Source organism: Drosophila suzukii (genome assembly GCF_043229965.1).
Source record: "Drosophila suzukii chromosome 2 unlocalized genomic scaffold, CBGP_Dsuzu_IsoJpt1.0 scf_2c, whole genome shotgun sequence".
Lineage (NCBI taxonomy): Eukaryota > Metazoa > Arthropoda > Insecta > Diptera > Drosophilidae > Drosophila > Drosophila suzukii.
Genome location: NW_027255896.1, coordinates 5,582,026 through 5,602,177, shown reverse-complemented (window position 1 = coordinate 5,602,177; position 20,152 = coordinate 5,582,026). Strand labels below are relative to the sequence as shown.

General features: G+C 38.4%; 1 protein-coding gene across 17 annotated transcripts in view; it reads right to left on the bottom strand.

Annotated features, from left to right (window-relative positions):
• MFS17 (Major Facilitator Superfamily Transporter 17) overlaps positions 1-20,152 on the bottom strand; it is a 579,815-nt gene that overhangs the window by 114,166 nt on the left and 445,497 nt on the right. For 11 of the 17 annotated variants that reach the window (XM_070998718.1, XM_070998708.1, XM_070998717.1 and 8 more), the window contains one exon: positions 3,470-3,753. The exons of 5 other annotated variants lie outside the window; for them this stretch is intronic. In XM_070998718.1, coding sequence (XP_070854819.1) covers positions 3,568-3,753 — 186 coding nt within the window. In that variant the 3' untranslated portion in view covers positions 3,470-3,567. Of the gene's footprint in view, positions 1-3,469; positions 3,754-20,152 lie in introns of those variants that run through there. One more of the 17 variants, XR_011605436.1, reaches the window with a different exon arrangement.

Below are 20,152 nucleotides of genomic sequence, written 5' to 3'. Positions count from 1 at the left end.
CCATTCAATTGGTCTTTCAAATGTGAAATGGCATCTCATTCTAGTTTGAAAAGAGGGTTGCCGAGATGCATATGTGCGGCATACAGACCTTGGAGTCCATGGTTTGTCTAAATTTGTCGCTTCAACACCAAAATACTGTTAAATATCGCATGCTAAAGATTTCGTTATATTACTGCATTTTCTTCCGCGGAATATATAACTTCCTCATACGTAACAAAATTTATTAATCGAGGCTTGCACATTTTAGTCTTGTAACAACTAAATTAATGTGAAAAAATTTAAGTCAGCATCATAGCAATCCTTTTTCGAGGAAAAATGAAATGTTATGAAACTGAATACTTTTACTTAACAAACCACAGCCCTTTTGATTTGCCACCGATTTTGCAAAATTGGTCTTAACATTTAAAAGACAAACTAATCTATTGAATCAAGTCCTCAAAATAATTTATACAATTTTTCAGGTAGTAAAACTTAAAAAAAAAACTAGCTATCTCAAACAAAAGGCAAGAAAATATAAATTTTGGTAACTTGGTTAAAAACTCCGTTTATTTAGATCCAACAAGTGATATGTCTTCGGAAAGGTACATCTATCTACTTTAAGATTGTGTCAACTGTCAAACGGTTAGATAATTGTTAGCAACATCGAAAGAAACATGTCTTTCGCGAATACCTCAAGAACGATTCTTTGAAAAATTTTCGGAGTGATACCAGAGTGTACAGGAAAGTGATATTAGTATAGAAAAAGCACAGCAAGCTGTGTGCTGGCACTTTACACCTTAATTTTGTGATTAACAGCACGCTCTGATTGTTTTTCGTTTAGATAAATTGAAGGAGTCGACAATCCTGATTTGCGTTTTCGACAAGTTTATCTGGTCTTCAATTTTTATATATAGGATAGACTAATTAAAAATAAAGAAGGAGGCCCGCTATAGTCGAGTGCCTCGACTATCAGATACCCGCACTTAACCGGCGCTTACATAGTAACTCTCCAGCACAATCTCTGGGTTCCCCGGTAAAATCTAGGCCATGCCCAGGGTAGAGGAACCGTTATAATTTATAAGAGTTATAGGCGTTTGAGGGCGCGAGAATGAAAGTGGCAAACTTTTTTTGCGTCAATCGATAGGTATTGACGAGACCAATGAATTTCAGTTTTTTCTAACACTAAAACTGTATGGGCCACAGTTTTGGGCGGTTTGCGGAAGTTAGAGTGGCTTGGCTGCGTACGGAGCTAAGGAATCCAAGTCTAAAATCTCAACTCTCTATCTCTTATAGTTCCCGAGATTACAGCGTGTACACGGATAGAAAGACATGGCTAGATCGACTCGGATAGTGATCCTGGTCAAGAACATATATATTTTATGGGCTTGGAAACGTTTCCAACCAAATACAATACACCATTTTACTCTACGAGTAACGACTATAATAAAAAAGTCTCCTTCAATATATTATACAGAATAAAACAAGGGAGAACGCTATAGTCGAGTACCTCGACTATCAGATTCCCGTTACTCAGCTAAAGGGACCAAAGGGAAATGGAGATATGCAAGCATTAAGCGATATTGAAATGCGCCCCCTATCCCATTTTTTTCTCGCCATTGAAAAATGTCTGATACGGAAAACTTGGTTCGGGCTCAAAATGAATCCACAAGTGATGTTGACTACTACCGAGTCAAAGCCCAATCTATTTTGCGGCAAATGAGCTCGATGAAATCGAATCATGGAATGGATCAAATCCTTAAACCAGGCATGTGATTCTGCGCAGACATCGTTGGAAAGACTGGGTTTTGCAGAGATCTCGAGCGACCATCGGATTGAATTTTCTGAGATTTTCATGGATGTGGAGACGAAACTAGGCCGAGGCGTGTTTCGTACCCGGATGATTTTTTTCAGTGCATCGTTTGGAGAGAGAGCTCCACGGGAGAGTTGAGTGTTTTTAAATTGAACACGGTGACTTATGGAACCAAGCCAGCTGCCTTCTTGGCTATAAGGGCCATGCATCAACTCTCTTACGATGAGGAGGGTTCATATCCTATTGGAGCAAATTGGGAAATTGTTTATTATGCTTGCACTTTTGTCATGCGTAGGAATTTGTAAAACGATATTTAGGAGGAGGAGGGGGAAGTTGTTTTATTATGCGTGGCCGTTTTGTTGATTCAATTAGGGTTGTAGATGATATCTGTTAGTGAACCCTTTCTTCGGTGGTGTTGGTTTGAGGGATATTAGATCGCATTCTTTTGTGGTGTGAAACAAGCGTGAGTTCAAGATCCGTGAATATCTAAAGTATGTTGCTTCTAACTTATATTAAGTTAAGGGGAGGGTAATTTTAAATGTTTCAATTCTGTAGTGGAGGTGGAGGTGGTGATACCTAATAGAATACACACAAAAGCAAATGAGATCGTTTATTTAGCCAAATACGTTTTTATTTAATCATATTCGTGTTAAATTAGTTTCCATTGAGTTTTTTACAAAAATTAATGTATCTTTCCATCAATTTTCAGGCATCCTCTTCTTTCTTTTCAACATGCATACACCTGCAAGTGTCAGGTCCAACTTTACAATTATCATATGCCCATGCACAGAACAATAGTAGTTCTCCATACTTGGAATGAATTACTGGGGTGGCTTCTACATCTTTAAAAAATGTATGAAATGATTTCAATTTTGTAACATGTTCCTTGAAGATCTCACTTCCATGCTCCTTTAAGAACTCTTCAATTTTTGAGGAAATCATTTTTTTCTTTCAACGTAATAGTCTGAATGTTTATCTTAAACTAAAGTTTGGTAGAGATAAATCATTGTATTATACTTAGAAAACAGATGTTAAAAAATGCAACAGCTGATGATACCCCCCTCGAAAGCAAAGTCAAAACAATACAAAATTTTAAATTTTTTTGTTTTCTCTTTATTTTAGAATTTTAAGTAATTATTTAATTAATTAAATAATTAGTAATTTCAAGTACTCTTTTGAAATCATATTTCCAAATGTATTAATAAATAAATTAATTTTATTTATTAAAGAAGAATAAGTCGGTCTATTAAGATAGTTATTAGAATCAGTCATTTCGTAAACTTTTTTTCCCGATACTCAAAATGTTAATGAATGGTGAAAAGGTGTTTAGGAGCTTTCGTTTGTGTACAAGTTTAAGATTTTATGAGCATTGTTGAGAGAGCAGACACCATTCCGAGCATGTAATGAACAATATTGAAAGTGATTTCCATCCATTATTTTTAGAGAGGAACAACCAATTTCATCAATGTAATTTACATCATCAATTTTTTAAAATTTTGGTTTGAATAACCTTTTTTGTTATCCCTTACAAATTATTTCCTTTTTTCTAATTATTTCTCTTGAATACATTTGTGTTTCTTTGAAAAAGTATACTCCATCATTCCAATAAATTTTATGACAATTTTCGGACTAGTTTAAACAGGATACTTAGTAAAGGCATGAAAAATGATCAACCGATAATTAAAAACCGCCACATATTTTATTAGGATAGTAGCAAAGATATAGTAAGAAAATATTTAATATGGTACAACCAGGGGCTTATTTTAAGTACTTTTTCTTTAAACTACACCAATAACTTCTTTTGGTTTCGATAAAATCTTTCCTTCATCTGCATCGTCATGTGTAGGAAGCTCTTTATTCCAGGATTGTATTTCGGCTGTCCCGAAAATTTGATAAACAAGATAAGTAAATATTGAGATAATGGCGGCAACTCCAAACACGCTTCGCCACTGATCAATGGAGTCCTAAAAATATAGATAGTAGTTTCAACGTTAATGGACGTAACTATTTTCTATATTTACTTGTAGCTCACAAGATGTTGGGCTTTATAGTGAAAATCAATTTATCAGTGGAAAAACAAAAATCACTGTAACCCATTTTTTTGGCTTAAAACCATTTAAAGACAATAAAGGCGAATAACTTCGGCAAGTCAAGTTAATATGCAGCTTAAACTATATCATGGATTTAAAATTATACGTAAGTATATTACAGAAAACGTATATTCGGAAAGCTTGTATATATGATCAAATAAAAACATCTCTTAACGAGATAAGGGGTTGTGACAATCACACCTTCAACATACAAAAGTTTTGATATCAAATTTTTGAGACAGAAAATGCTTTTACATTCGACTAAATAAATATACGTTCTAATATGTTTTCATTCTTTCCGCTTCAGCCAAATTTCTAAGCTTCTCACATACAAATATTGCACAATGCCGATAGAGAACATTTAAAAAAGTGTATTTGCTTGGTCAAATGTACAACAATTTTTCGACACAAAATTTCACATCAGAACATTTGTATGTTCAAGGTGCGGTCGTCACGACCCCTCTTTTCGTTAACAGGTTTTTTATTTGAATGCAGAAGTTTTTGTTTTGAACATCAATCGTGGTTCATTTTTCCAAAAGTCGTAGAACTGAAGTTGCATAATTTTCGGCACATTCGAATAAACCTGAAGAGTTATTTGCTCTGAACTGAATTATAGTTTTTGACGCTCAATAACTTCTAAACGCGAATTTTCTTGATAATGTGTAATACGCCAAAAGTTGTGGAATCTTAATTGCCTTCAAGTTCTGAGAGTGTTTTCAAATTCTCGAAAAACTTAACTCAATAATAAAATTTAGCTCTTATTTTGCAGGGGTTGTAAAAAGAACAATTATGTCCAAGAAAAGTGTTTATATTTTAAAATTATCTTTCCAATGACACGTAAAACATGTCAAGGCGATAAAGAACTGTGACCGTTTACATTTTATTCTTTTCTAGCTTGTTTCCGCTAATCTAGCTAAATCTCAACTCTCTATGTCTTATAGTTCCCGAGATTACAGCGTGTACACGGATAGAAACGGATGGCTAGATCGACTCGGATAGTGATCCTGGCCAAGAACATATATATTTTATGGGCTTGGAAACGTTTCCAAGCAAATACAATACACCCTTTTACTCTACGAGTAACGATTATAATAAAAAAGTCTCCTTCAATATATTATACAGAATAAAACAAGGGAGAACGCTATAGTCGAGTACCTCGACTATCAGATACCCGTTACTCAGCTAAAGGGACCAAAGGGAAATGGAGATATGCAAGCATTAAGCGATATTGAAATGCGCCACCTATCCCATTTTTTTCTCGTCATTGAAAAATGTCTGATACGGAAAACTCTGTTCGGGCTCAAAATGAATCCACAAGTGATGTTGACTACTACCGAGTCAAAGCCCAATCTATATTGCGGCAAATGAGCTCGATGAAATCGAATCATGGAATGGATCAAATCCTTAAACCAGGCATGTGATTCTGCGCAGACATCGTTGGAAAGACTGGGTTTTGCAGAGATCTCGAGCGACCATCGGATTGAATTTTCTGAGATTTTCATGGATGTGAAGACGAAACTAAGCCGAGGCGTGTTTCGTACCCGGATGATTTTTTTCAGTGCATCGTTTGGAGAGAGAGCTCCACGGGAGTGTTGAGTGTTTTTAAATTGAACATGGTGACTTATGGAACCAAGCCAGCTGCCATGCATCAACTCTCTTACGATGAGGAGGAATCATATCCTATTGGAGCAAAAATTGTTCGTAGAGATTTCTATGTGGATGATTTAATACCTGGTGGGGACGCAGTTGAGGAGGTGAGAGAAATTCGTCGTCAGGTGATGGATTTACTGTCGCAAGGCCACTTTGTAATTCGCAAATGGTGTTCGAATGAGTCAGCAGCCCTGGAAGGAGAGTCTGAATGCGACATGGAGCAGATACCCAAATTTTATTTTCATATTTTCTTATTTCATTTTTCTCAACTGCCAACCAATCAACGACCCATTAAGCGGGTTGCATTGTCCACTCTGGAAGCCATAGATTTCTATTGCTCCTTTCATTACTGTTTGGACTTGTCTATTGTGTTGGCGTGGATTCGGCAACCTCCGAGGAAGTTTAACGTTTTCGTATCAAACAGAATCGCGAAAATTCAGGAGATAACGGAAAACATGACTTGGCATCACGTTCCTACAAACTTGAATCCGGCAAAGTAGTAGGGTAAAACGGGTCATGGCTTACTAGGTAATACATCATTCAAAAAAAGGGGGTGGGGGTGACCCTTATTAGTCACGCATGCTTGCACACAGGTGTTTTAATGACCTAATTAGCAAAATTAGGTAATAAAAGTGTGGGAAAAAGGGAGTGGGGGTGACCGTTAGGATGCACACATGTTATAATGACCTAATTAGCATAAAAAGGTCACTTAATGTGGTTAGAAAGGGGTGTGAGGTGTGAGGATCACCCCAAAGAAATGGTGAAAGTGGGGGTGGGGTGTTTTGTCTTGTCTTGTCTTTTTCTCACCCCAAAGGTGTGTGTGTGTGAGGGGTGTTTTGTCATGCGTAAAAATGTGTGGTTGTTTAGAGTGATCTTTACCCGAATAGGGTGTGTAGGAGTGTGAGAGAGGGGTGTTTTGTCATGCGTAGGAATTTGTAAAACGATATTTAGTCGGATGAGGAGGAGGTGGAAATTGTATATGCTTGCACTTTTGTCATGCGTAGGAATTTGTAAAACGATATTTAGGAGGAGGAGGTGGAAGTTGTTTCATTATGCGTGGCCGTTTTGTTGATTCAATTAGGGTTGTACATGATATCTGTTAGTGAACCCTTTCTTCGGTGGTGTTGGTTTGAAGGATATTAGACCGCATACTTTTGTGGTGTGAAACAAGCGTGAGTTCAAGATCCGTGAATATCTAAAGTATGTTGCTTCTAACTTATATTAAGCTAAGGGGAGGGTAATCTTAAATGTTTCAATTCTATAGTGGAGGTGGCGGTGGTGATACCTAACAGAATATACACAAAAACAACAACAGTTACCATTGAGTTTTTTAAATAAATTAATGTATCTTTCCATCAATTTTAAGGCATCTTCTTCTTTCTTTTCAACATGCATACACCTGCAAGTGTCAGAATAATAGTAGTTCTCCATACTTGGAATGAATAACTGGGGTGGCTTCTACATCTTTAAAAAATTTATGAAATGATTTCAATTTCGTAACATGTTCCTTGAAGATCTCACTTCCATGCTCCTTTAAGAACTCTTCAATTTTTGAGGAAATCATTTTTTTCTTTCAACGTAATAGTCTGAATGTTTATCTTAAACTAAAGTTTGGTAGAGATAAATCATTGTATTATACTTAGAAAACATATGTTAAAAAATGCAACAGCTGATGATACCCCCCTCGAAAGCAAAGTCAAAATTTTACATTTTAATTGTTTTCTCTTTAAATTTAAAATTTCTCCAAATGTTGTTTTTATACCCTTGCAGAGGGTATAATGATTTCAGTCAGAAGTTTGCAACGTCCGACCCCATAAAGTATATATATTCTTGATCAGCATCACTAGACGAGTCGATCTAGCCATGTTCTTCTGTCCGTCCGTTTCTACGCAAACTAGTCTCTCAGTTTTAAAGCTTTCGGGCCGAAACTTTCCCAAAAGTCTTATATCTTTTGCAGGTAGTATATATGTCGGAACCAGCCGGATCGGACAACTATATCTTATAGCTCCCTAGGAATAATAGGAAAAAAAAATGTTAAAAAATTATATCTTTGGTGTTTTTTTAACATATTACCTCCTTTCCTTGGAAACAACATTTTTTAATTAGTTTTGAATTTCGAATTAAATTTTATCAAAATCGGAAGACTATATCATAGCTGCCATAGGAACGATCGGAAAATTGGTGGGAAAATAATATGAAACATGTTATAGCTTCGGTGTTTTTTGATATATTATCTTATACTATTGGAAATAACATTTTGTGTATTTTTAAGAATTTCAAATTATATTTAATACAAATCGGACGACTCTAACATATAGCTGTCAAAGAAACGGTCAGCGAAATAATGAAATATTTATTATACCCTTGCATTTATTATTATACCCGTTACTCGTAGAGTAAAAGGGTATACTAGATTCGTCGGAAAGTATGTAACAGGCAGAAGGAAGCGTTTCCGACCCCATAAAGTATATATATTCTTGATCAGGATCACTAGCCGAGTCGATCTAGCCATGTCCGTCTGTCCGTCTGTCCGTATGAACGCTGAGATCTCTGAAACTATGAGAGTTACAATACTGGGATTAGGCACGCAGATTCCTGAGATTCCTGCGCAGCGCAAGTTTGTTTCAGTAGAGTGCCACGCCCACTCTAACGCCCACAAGCCGCCCAAAACTGTGGCTCATACAGTTTTGATGCTAGATAGAAAATTTTAACTGAAATGTATTGTTTTCATCAATACCTATTGATTGACCCAAAAAAAAGTTTGCCACGCCCACTTTAACGCCCACAAACCGCGAAAACCTGTGACGCCCACAATTTTCATGCTAGATAAACAAATTTAACTGAAATGTATTGGTCTTGTTAATACCTATCGATTGGTCCAAAAAAAAAATTTCCACGCCCACTCTAACGCCCATAACGCTTAAATCTGTATACCGCCGGTAGGTGGCGCATTTTAATCTCGCTTTGCTACTTGCATATCTCTATTTAGCTGAGTAACGGGTATCTGATAGTCGAGGTACTCGACTATAGCGTTCTTCCTTGTTTTTATATTATTTTTTTGTAATTGATTTTTTTAGCCATGTCCGTCTGTCTTAAAGCTATCGCGCTGAAACTTTTCCAAAAGTCTTCTTTCTTATGCAGAAAGTATATAAGTCGGAACCAGCCTGATCGGACAACTATATCTTATAGCTCCCATGGGAATAATCGAAAAAATTTTTTTTTATTATATCTAAGGTGTTTTTTATTTTTAACATATAACCTCCTACGCTTGGAAATAACATTTTTTAATTAGTTCTGAATTTCGAATTTAAAATTTAAAAATAAAATGAAACAAATTATAGCTTCGGTGTTTCTTGGCATATTATTATCTTATGCTATTGGGAATAACATTTTTTGTATTTTTAAGAATTTCGTATTTAAATTTAATAAAAATCGGACGACTCTAACATATAGCTGTCAAAGAAACGGCCGGCGAAATAATGAAATAATTATTTAAAAAAAAAAATGTTGCTTTGTTGTTTTCCTTTACTCTGGGTATAGAATATTTTAACTTTTTAGAATTACGAAATTAATTTTACACAAAAAACTGACGACTATAATATTTTGCTGAATGGGGTGGTGTTAGGACACGAATAACATGGATACAGGTGTCCAAATTATAAGGTAGGATACCCGTTTTTCCTATTTTAGATTACAGAAATAACCTTAACAAGGTTGCCACGAAGCTAGATAACAGGTAATAATGCAGTTATTACGCAATCCTTAAATTAGGTAATCAACTTGGCTTACCTAATTTACCTACGAATTGTCCCTAAAATCAGGCATTGTCCGCCATCGAAAGGGTTATATGAAGGTTAATAGCAGGTATGATTCAAACCTATATATTGACCCGTAATCCTAATCCCCGGATTAGTCTGTTAAAACCAGTTGCCGAGTGACAACGTATACATTGTTGTGTGTATCTTTTATATTCAATAAATATAAACACACCGAAAGTATAAGGTGAAAAGTGAATGAAAATCCACCAAAAAGTACAAGGTGAAATGTGAATATAAGCCCATAAAAAAGTAAAAGGTGAAATGTGATTAAAAATCCACCAAAAGGTATAAGGTGAAAAGTGAAAAAAGTGTGTAACAAAATAATAAAGTATTATTATATTTTTTTCCTTTGGTAAGTATTTCTATAAAGTAAAACAGGATTCATAAATTCGTATCACATAAGTCTCTTCTGGTGAAATTCAGGTGGAACATCAATTAATATTTACCAGAATCCCGACCAAAGAGATTTTGAAAATCTCTGACAAATTTTAACCCCTTAACTTTTATACAATTATTTTTCAACAGCAAAATAAAGAGAATGCCGCGCACATCATCTTTATCTCAAGAGCAGCGCCGCCAAGCTGCGCTTAGACGAAGCCGAGCCCAATATGCTCAAAATGCGTCACAAGTAAGGACCCGTAATGCGCAGCACATTGCCTTGGCCCGTACAAGTAATTTGGAGGTAGCAGAAGAAGCTCGCTTGCGAAATTCCGCTGCTCGCTCTCAGAGAAGGAGAAGCGAAAGAATTCGAGCCAGCGAACGATTGAGGAACACTGACAATCGCGCTACCTGGAGAGCGAACGAGGAAAATCGAGGACTCGAGCGCACACGGGACGCTGAAGCGCACGCAAGCGCCAGGTCGAATTCCGAAGAGCGACGACGACAGCAGGTGCAAAATACTGCTGACCATGCTACCTGGAGATCGATCGGGAAAAATCGAGGACTCGAGCGCGCACGGGACGCTGTAGCGCGCGCAATAGTCAGGTCGGATTCCGAGGAGCGACGACGAGAGCAGTCGCGAAACACTGCTGATCATGCTACCTGGAGATCGATCGAGGAAAATCGAGGAGCAACACAGTGCATCATCGGAACACAAGACTTCAGCAAAGATTTCGGGAACAACAAATTCAGGAAATGGCTGACGAGCTACTTCTCACATACAGGTCGAGTTCACAAAATCGACAGGCGGAATCTTCCAGACAGTCACAGCGCAATATTGCTGCAAGAGCACAACTTACAGAGGATGAACGAGAGGATCAACGGGAACGCCAGCGACGGAGGAGCTACGGCAAGGGAACAATATCTTCGTAACATTAAAGACGGACCAACTAAGTTTTGTACGTGCTGTGGAGGAACGTGGTTTCCATCTCAGGTAAGTGGTTTGAACATACGTACTATTTCTTCTAAATAACCCAATTTTAGTCTAGACAATGCCTTTTTTTTTAAGCAGAAAACTTCCGAGTAAGTCCGTCAAATATCATTTTTGCAGTACATGTCGTCAAGGCGTTTCCAAAGGTAGGAGACCATCCCTTTGTCTCTCTAATGGCTTCGACTTTCCAGAGATACCTGAATGCCTTAAAAACTTGACATGTCTTGGGGAGCGCCTTATTTCTCCTCGAATCCCCTTCATGCGTATTATATCCCTTGGATATGAAAGGCAATGCGGAATAAGAGGCGCTGTAGTCAATGTTCCAATTTCAGTACCTGATACTGTAAGCGTACTCCCGCGCACCTTTGATTCGACCCATGTAATCCAGGTTCATTTAAAAAGAAAGTTAGAATATTCCCATAATTTCATGACGGAAACTATTCGACCCGCTCGGGTTATTCAAGCTGTGCGATACTTGGTTAGCACTGAGCTCTACAGAAAGCACCTTTGACGGTGATTGGCTCAATCATTGGCTTTTATCGCAGAAGAATCGTCGTAGAAGAGCTTCTTCGTCAACATTCTCATTCTCAATCAAATGACGCGCAAGAAGGTGATTTAAATCCCGGAGGTCATGAAACCCTATTAGAAAACGATGATATTGGACTTCAGCGTATTGCTATGGCTCCCGGAGAAGGCCGCATTCCAACAAATTTAACCCTTGACGACGACGCAGAAGAACTTTCCTTCCCAACTATTTCTTGCGGCGAAATATTTAAGGGGAATTCGACCTATGCAAAAAAAGCAAATTGCAAAGTACAAATTTTATGAAATGCAACGAATTCAAAGTTCTATTTCCATTGCCCTACGAAAAAAATGAGGTGCAGTTACTGCTGCAAATGTGAGGGATAATTCATTTGTTGACAGTCTTGTACAACATGACGATGGATTTCACATTCTAAAAGGCCTCCGTTCAGCTCCAGCACTGCCTCCAGGGAGGCAGAAAAAAAGAAAGTTATAGCCATGATAAGACAATCTGGGTTGCCTACATTCTTCATAACCCTCTCTGCTGCTGAATCTAAATGGAACGAACTCTTAGTTATTCTATCTCTTTTATTGGATAGCAGTGACATTACTGAGGAAGAGGCAGCAGATCTTTCTAGCGCCAAAAAGCTAGATTAATTCGATCGGACCCAGTAACGTGCTCCCGGTACTTCGACTACAGGTTCCGGCAACTAATGAAATTATTTAAAAGCTCCGAGATATTTGGTGAGTTAAGACTCGTCCATTATTATTGGAGGATCGAGTTCCATCACAGAGGATCGCCGCACTCTCATGGCATGTATTGGTTTTCTGGTGCCCCAAAGCTAGAAGGACCCGATAATGCCGAAGAGGTCACCCGCTTTATTGATCGTTTCATTATTACCAGCGGGGACGATCCTGAAATTCATGAAGTAATTCAATATCAGCGCCATAAGCACAGCGCTTCATGTTTAAGGGAACTGCGAGGACAACAATTCTGCCGTTTTAATATGCCATACCCACCAATGCCTGAAACTCTGGTTTTGTATCCATTTGAAGAAAACGAATCCAACGTTGAAGAATATAAAGAAATATTTAAAAAAGTTCAAGAGCTCCTAAAGTCTGTTTCCGAAGAAGAATCGGCCATGTTTAATAATTTTGAATATTTTCTCAGCCATCTTGAAATTTCATATGAGGAGTACAAGTTCGCCAGTCGGTATAGCTTAAAGAAGCCCCAAGTATTTTTTCGTCGCCAATTTTCTGATAGGTTGCTAAATGCTTACAATAGAAATATTTTAGGCTTGCATAGAGCAAACATGGATATTCAATTCATTCTAGATGCTTACGCCTTTTGTAGTTATATAATTAGCTACATAAATAAATCCAACCGTGGCGTGTCGCAACTGCTTCGAGAAGCAATGACAGAAATAAGCCATGGAAGTGTTTCCGTCAAAAGAAAATTGCAGCATTTAGGGAGCAAGTTTATTAACGCTACAGAAATATCTGCCCAAGAAGCTGCATACAACATTTTAGGTTTACACTTGTCTGAGGCTAATGAAGGGAATGTTTTTATTAACACTTGCCATCCAGATAAAAGGGTCCGGATAGTCCGATCTAACAGAGAATTAGAACAGCTTCCCGCAAACTCAACAGATATTTTTGAGCGAAATTTACTTGATCGATACGTGCAAAGACATAAACAACTAGAATCGTTATGTCTTGCGGAATTTGCGGCTTGGTTCAAATTCTCCAAGCTAAATGCACGGTCAGAACAGTCAAACGAAGAATATGACGAACTAATCGACTTTGGTGCAGATGAAGAAAATAACGTTGCTGCACAAAGTTACCAAATGCTGGATGGGACTGGTAGGGTAAAAAGACGTAATCATGCCCTAGTTCTTAGGTGGGTTCGCTTCAGTTTAAGCTCTTCTCCATCAGATTATTTTAGAGAGCACGTTATGCTCTTTTTCCCATGGAGAAGTGAAGAGACGGAACTCATTGCAAACGACAATGAAAGCACATTAAGAAATAATTTTGAAATTATTAAACGCAATAAAGAGCAATATGATGTGTTTAACGACATGGAGTTAAAGAGAGTTCTTCAAGATCTGCAAAACGTGGATAGAGAAGAAAACGGCCCCCTTCCCGAAGGGCCAGCCTCTCAATACCTTGATGAAGAGTTCAGAGCTTTGGCAGTCCCCGACGTCGGCCAAACCGTAAATGTACTCAAAGATGAAAATGAACCAAGCCAGCTGCCATGCATCAACTCTCTTACGATGAGGAGGAATCATATCCTATTGGAGAAAAAATTGTTCGTAGAGATTTCTATGTTGATGATTTAATACCTGGTGGGGACTCAGTTGAGGAGGTGAGAGAAATTCGTCGTCAGGTGATGGATTTACTGTCGCAAGGCCACTTTGTAATTCGCAAATGGTGTTCGAATTTTTTTGTATTTTTAAGAATTTCGTATTTAAATTTAATAAAAATCGGACGACTCTAACATATAGCTGTCAAAGAAACGGCCGGCGAAATAATGAAATAATTATTTAAAAAAAAAAATGTTGCTTTGTTGTTTTCCTTTACTCTGGGTATAGAATATTTTAACTTTTTAGAATTACGAAATTAATTTTACACAAAAAACTGACGACTATAATATTTTGCTGAATGGGGTGGTGTTAGGACACGAATAACATGGATACAGGTGTCCAAATTATAAGGTAGGATACCCGTTTTTCCTATTTTAGATTACAGAAATAACCTTAACAAGGTTGCCACGAAGCTAGATAACAGGTAATAATGCAGTTATTACGCAATCCTTAAATTAGGTAATCAACTTGGCTTACCTAATTTACCTACGAATTGTCCCTAAAATCAGGCATTGTCCGCCATCGAAAGGGTTATATGAAGGTTAATAGCAGGTATGATTCAAACCTATATATTGACCCGTAATCCTAATCCCCGGATTAGTCTGTTAAAACCAGTTGCCGAGTGACAACGTATACATTGTTGTGTGTATCTTTTATATTCAATAAATATAAACACACCGAAAGTATAAGGTGAAAAGTGAATGAAAATCCACCAAAAAGTACAAGGTGAAATGTGAATATAAGCCCATAAAAAAGTAAAAGGTGAAATGTGATTAAAAATCCACCAAAAGGTATAAGGTGAAAAGTGAAAAAAGTGTGTAACAAAATAATAAAGTATTATTATATTTTTTTCCTTTGGTAAGTATTTCTATAAAGTAAAACAGGATTCATAAATTCGTATCACATAAGTCTCTTCTGGTGAAATTCAGGTGGAACATCAATTAATATTTACCAGAATCCCGACCAAAGAGATTTTGAAAATCTCTGACAAATTTTAACCCCTTAACTTTTATACAATTATTTTTCAACAGCAAAATAAAGAGAATGCCGCGCACATCATCTTTATCTCAAGAGCAGCGCCGCCAAGCTGCGCTTAGACGAAGCCGAGCCCAATATGCTCAAAATGCGTCACAAGTAAGGACCCGTAATGCGCAGCACATTGCCTTGGCCCGTACAAGTAATTTGGAGGTAGCAGAAGAAGCTCGCTTGCGAAATTCCGCTGCTCGCTCTCAGAGAAGGAGAAGCGAAAGAATTCGAGCCAGCGAACGATTGAGGAACACTGACAATCGCGCTACCTGGAGAGCGAACGAGGAAAATCGAGGACTCGAGCGCACACGGGACGCTGAAGCGCACGCAAGCGCCAGGTCGAATTCCGAAGAGCGACGACGACAGCAGGTGCAAAATACTGCTGACCATGCTACCTGGAGATCGATCGGGAAAAATCGAGGACTCGAGCGCGCACGGGACGTTGTAGCGCGCGCAATAGTCAGGTCGGATTCCGAGGAGCGACGACGAGAGCAGTCGCGAAACACTGCTGATCATGCTACCTGGAGATCGATCGAGGAAAATCGAGGAGCAACACAGTGCATCATCGGAACACAAGACTTCAGCAAAGATTTCGGGAACAACAAATTCAGGAAATGGCTGACGAGCTACTTCTCACATACAGGTCGAGTTCACAAAATCGACAGGCGGAATCTTCCAGACAGTCACAGCGCAATATTGCTGCAAGAGCACAACTTACAGAGGATGAACGAGAGGATCAACGGGAACGCCAGCGACGGAGGAGCTACGGCAAGGGAACAATATCTTCGTAACATTAAAGACGGACCAACTAAGTTTTGTACGTGCTGTGGAGGAACGTGGTTTCCATCTCAGGTAAGTGGTTTGAACATACGTACTATTTCTTCTAAATAACCCAATTTTAGTCTAGACAATGCCTTTTTTTTTAAGCAGAAAACTTCCGAGTAAGTCCGTCAAATATCATTTTTGCAGTACATGTCGTCAAGGCGTTTCCAAAGGTAGGAGACCATCCCTTTGTCTCTCTAATGGCTTCGACTTTCCAGAGATACCTGAATGCCTTAAAAACTTGACATGTCTTGGGGAGCGCCTTATTTCTCCTCGAATCCCCTTCATGCGCATTATATCCCTTGGATATGAAAGGCAATGCGGAATAAGAGGCGCTGTAGTCAATGTTCCAATTTCAGTACCTGATACTGTAAGCGTACTCCCGCGCACCTTTGATTCGACCCATGTAATCCAGGTTCATTTAAAAAGAAAGTTAGAATATTCCCATAATTTCATGACGGAAACTATTCGACCCGCTCGGGTTATTCAAGCTGTGCGATACTTGGTTAGCACTGAGCTCTACAGAAAGCACCTTTGACGGTGATTGGCTCAATCAAATGGGAGCCGAAGAAGAGATACCTTTTATCGCAGAAGAATCGTCGTAGAAGAGCTTCTTCGTCAACATTCTCATTCTCAATCAAATGACGCGCAAGAAGGTGATTTAAATCCCGGAGGTCATGAAACCCTATTAGAAAACGATGATATTGGACTTCAGCGTATTGCTATGGCTCCCGGAGAAGGCCGCATTCCAACAAATTTAACCCTTGACGACGACGCAGAAGAACTTTCCTTCCCAACTATTTCTTGCGGCGAAATATTTAAGGGGAATTCGACCTATGCAAAAAAAGCAAATTGCAAAGTACAAATTTTATGAAATGCAACGAATTCAAAGTTCTATTTCCATTGCCCTACGAAAAAAATGAGGTGCAGTTACTGCTGCAAATGTGAGGGATAATTCATTTGTTGACAGTCTTGTACAACATGACGATGGATTTCACATTCTAAAAGGCCTCCGTTCAGCTCCAGCACTGCCTCCAGGGAGGCAGAAAAAAAGAAAGTTATAGCCATGATAAGACAATCTGGGTTGCCTACATTCTTCATAACCCTCTCTGCTGCTGAATCTAAATGGAACGAACTCTTAGTTATTCTATCTCTTTTATTGGATAGCAGTGACATTACTGAGGAAGAGGCAGCAGATCTTTCTAGCGCCAAAAAGCTAGATTAATTCGATCGGACCCAGTAACGTGCTCCCGGTACTTCGACTACAGGTTCCGGCAACTAATGAAATTATTTAAAAGCTCCGAGATATTTGGTGAGTTAAGACTCGTCCATTATTATTGGAGGATCGAGTTCCATCACAGAGGATCGCCGCACTCTCATGGCATGTATTGGTTTTCTGGTGCCCCAAAGCTAGAAGGACCCGATAATGCCGAAGAGGTCACCCGCTTTATTGATCGTTTCATTATTACCAGCGGGGACGATCCTGAAATTCATGAAGTAATTCAATATCAGCGCCATAAGCACAGCGCTTCATGTTTAAGGGAACTGCGAGGACAACAATTCTGCCGTTTTAATATGCCATACCCACCAATGCCTGAAACTCTGGTTTTGTATCCATTTGAAGAAAACGAATCCAACGTTGAAGAATATAAAGAAATATTTAAAAAAGTTCAAGAGCTCCTAAAGTCTGTTTCCGAAGAAGAATCGGCCATGTTTAATAATTTTGAATATTTTCTCAGCCATCTTGAAATTTCATATGAGGAGTACAAGTTCGCCAGTCGGTATAGCTTAAAGAAGCCCCAAGTATTTTTTCGTCGCCAATTTTCTGATAGGTTGCTAAATGCTTACAATAGAAATATTTTAGGCTTGCATAGAGCAAACATGGATATTCAATTCATTCTAGATGCTTACGCCTTTTGTAGTTATATAATTAGCTACATAAATAAATCCAACCGTGGCGTGTCGCAACTGCTTCGAGAAGCAATGACAGAAATAAGCCATGGAAGTGTTTCCGTCAAAAGAAAATTGCAGCATTTAGGGAGCAAGTTTATTAACGCTACAGAAATATCTGCCCAAGAAGCTGCATACAACATTTTAGGTTTACACTTGTCTGAGGCTAGTGAAGGGAATGTTTTTATTAACACTTGCCATCCAGATAAAAGGGTCCGGATAGTCCGATCTAACAGAGAATTAGAACAGCTTCCCGCAAACTCAACAGATATTTTTGAGCGAAATTTACTTGATCGATACGTGCAAAGACATAAACAACTAGAATCGTTATGTCTTGCGGAATTTGCGGCTTGGTTCAAATTCTCCAAGCTAAATGCACGGTCAGAACAGTCAAACGAAGAATATGACGAACTAATCGACTTTGGTGCAGATGAAGAAAATAACGTTGCTGCACAAAGTTACCAAATGCTGGATGGGACTGGTAGGGTAAAAAGACGTAATCATGCCCTAGTTCTTAGGTGGGTTCGCTTCAGTTTAAGCTCTTCTCCATCAGATTATTTTAGAGAGCACGTTATGCTCTTTTTCCCATGGAGAAGTGAAGAGACGGAACTCATTGCAAACGACAATGAAAGCACATTAAGAAATAATTTTGAAATTATTAAACGCAATAAAGAGCAATATGATGTGTTTAACGACATGGAGTTAAAGAGAGTTCTTCAAGATCTGCAAAACGTGGATAGAGAAGAAAACGGCCCCCTTCCCGAAGGGCCAGCCTCTCAATACCTTGATGAAGAGTTCAGAGCTTTGGCAGTCCCCGACGTCGGCCAAACCGTAAATGTACTCAAAGATGAAAATGAACCAAGCCAGCTGCCATGCATCAACTCTCTTACGATGAGGAGGAATCATATCCTATTGGAGAAAAAATTGTTCGTAGAGATTTCTATGTTGATGATTTAATACCTGGTGGGGACTCAGTTGAGGAGGTGAGAGAAATTCGTCGTCAGGTGATGGATTTACTGTCGCAAGGCCACTTTGTAATTCGCAAATGGTGTTCGAATGAGTCAGCAGCCCTGGAAGGAGAGTCTGAATGCGACATGGAGCAGATACCCAAATTTTATTTTCATATTTTCTTATTTAATTTTTCTCAACTGCCAACCAATCAACGACCCATTAAGCGGGTTGCATTGTCCACTCTGGAAGCCATAGATTTCTATTGCACCTTTCATTGCTGTTTGGACTTGTCTATTGTGTTGGCGTGGATTCGGCAACCTCCGAGGAAGTTTAACGTTTTCGTATCAAACAGAATCGCGAAAATTCAGGAGATAACGGAAAACATGACTTGGCATCACGTTCCTACAAACTTGAATCCGGCAAAGTAGTAGGGTAAAACGGGTCATGGCTTACTAGGTAATACATCATTCAAAAAAAGGGGGTGGGGGTGACCCTTATTAGTCACGCATGCTTCCACACAGGTGTTTTAATGACCTAATTAGCATAATTAGGTAATAAAAGTGTGGGAAAAAGGGAGTGGGGGTGACCGTTAGGATGCACACATGTTATAATGACCTAATTAGCATAAAAAGGTCACTTAATGTGGTTCGAAAGGGGTGTGAGGTGTGAGGATCACCCCAAAGAAATGGTGAAAGTGGGGGTGGGGTGTTTTGTCTTGTCTTGTCTTTTTCTCACCCCAAAGGTGTGTGTGTGTGAGGGGTGTTTTGTCATGCGTAAAAATGTGTGGTTGTTTAGAGTGATCTTTACCCGAATAGGGTGTGTAGGAGTGTGACAGAGGGGTGTTTTGTCATGCGTAGGAATTTGTAAAACGATATTTAGTCGGATGAGGAGGAGGTGGAAATTGTATATGCTTGCACTTTTGTCATGCGTAGGAATTTGTAAAACGATATTTAGGAGGAGGAGGGGGAAGTTGTTTCATTATGCGTGGCCGTTTTGTTGATTCAATTAGGGTTGTACATGATATCTGTTAGTGAACCCTTTCTTCGGTGGTGTTGGTTTGAAGGATATTAGACCGCATACTTTTGTGGTGTGAAACAAGCGTGAGTTCAAGATCCGTGAATATCTAAAGTATGTTGCTTCTAACTTATATTAAGCTAAGGGGAGGGTAATCTTAAATGTTTCAATTCTATAGTGGAGGTGGCGGTGGTGATACCTAACAGAATATACACAAAAACAACAACAGTTACCATTGAGTTTTTTAAATAAATTAATGTGTCTTTCCATCAATTTTAAGGCATCTTCTTCTTTCTTTTCAACATGCATACACCTGCAAGTGTCAGAATAATAGTAGTTCTCCATACTTGGAATGAATAACTGGGGTGGCTTCTACATCTTTAAAAAATTTATGAAATGATTTCAATTTCGTAACATGTTCCTTGAAGATCTCACTTCCATGCTCCTTTAAGAACTCTTCAATTTTTGAGGAAATCATTTTTTTCTTTCAACGTAATAGTCTGAATGTTTATCTTAAACTAAAGTTTGGTAGAGATAAATCATTGTATTATACTTAGAAAACATATGTTAAAAAATGCAACAGCTGATGATACCCCCCTCGAAAGCAAAGTCAAAATATTACAAAATTTTACATTTTAATTGTTTTCTCTTTAAATTTAAAATTTCTCCAAATGTTGTTTTTATACCCTTGCAGAGGGTATAATGATTTCAGTCAGAAGTTTGCAACGTCCGACCCCATAAAGTATATATATTCTTGATCAGCATCACTAGACGAGTCGATCTAGCCA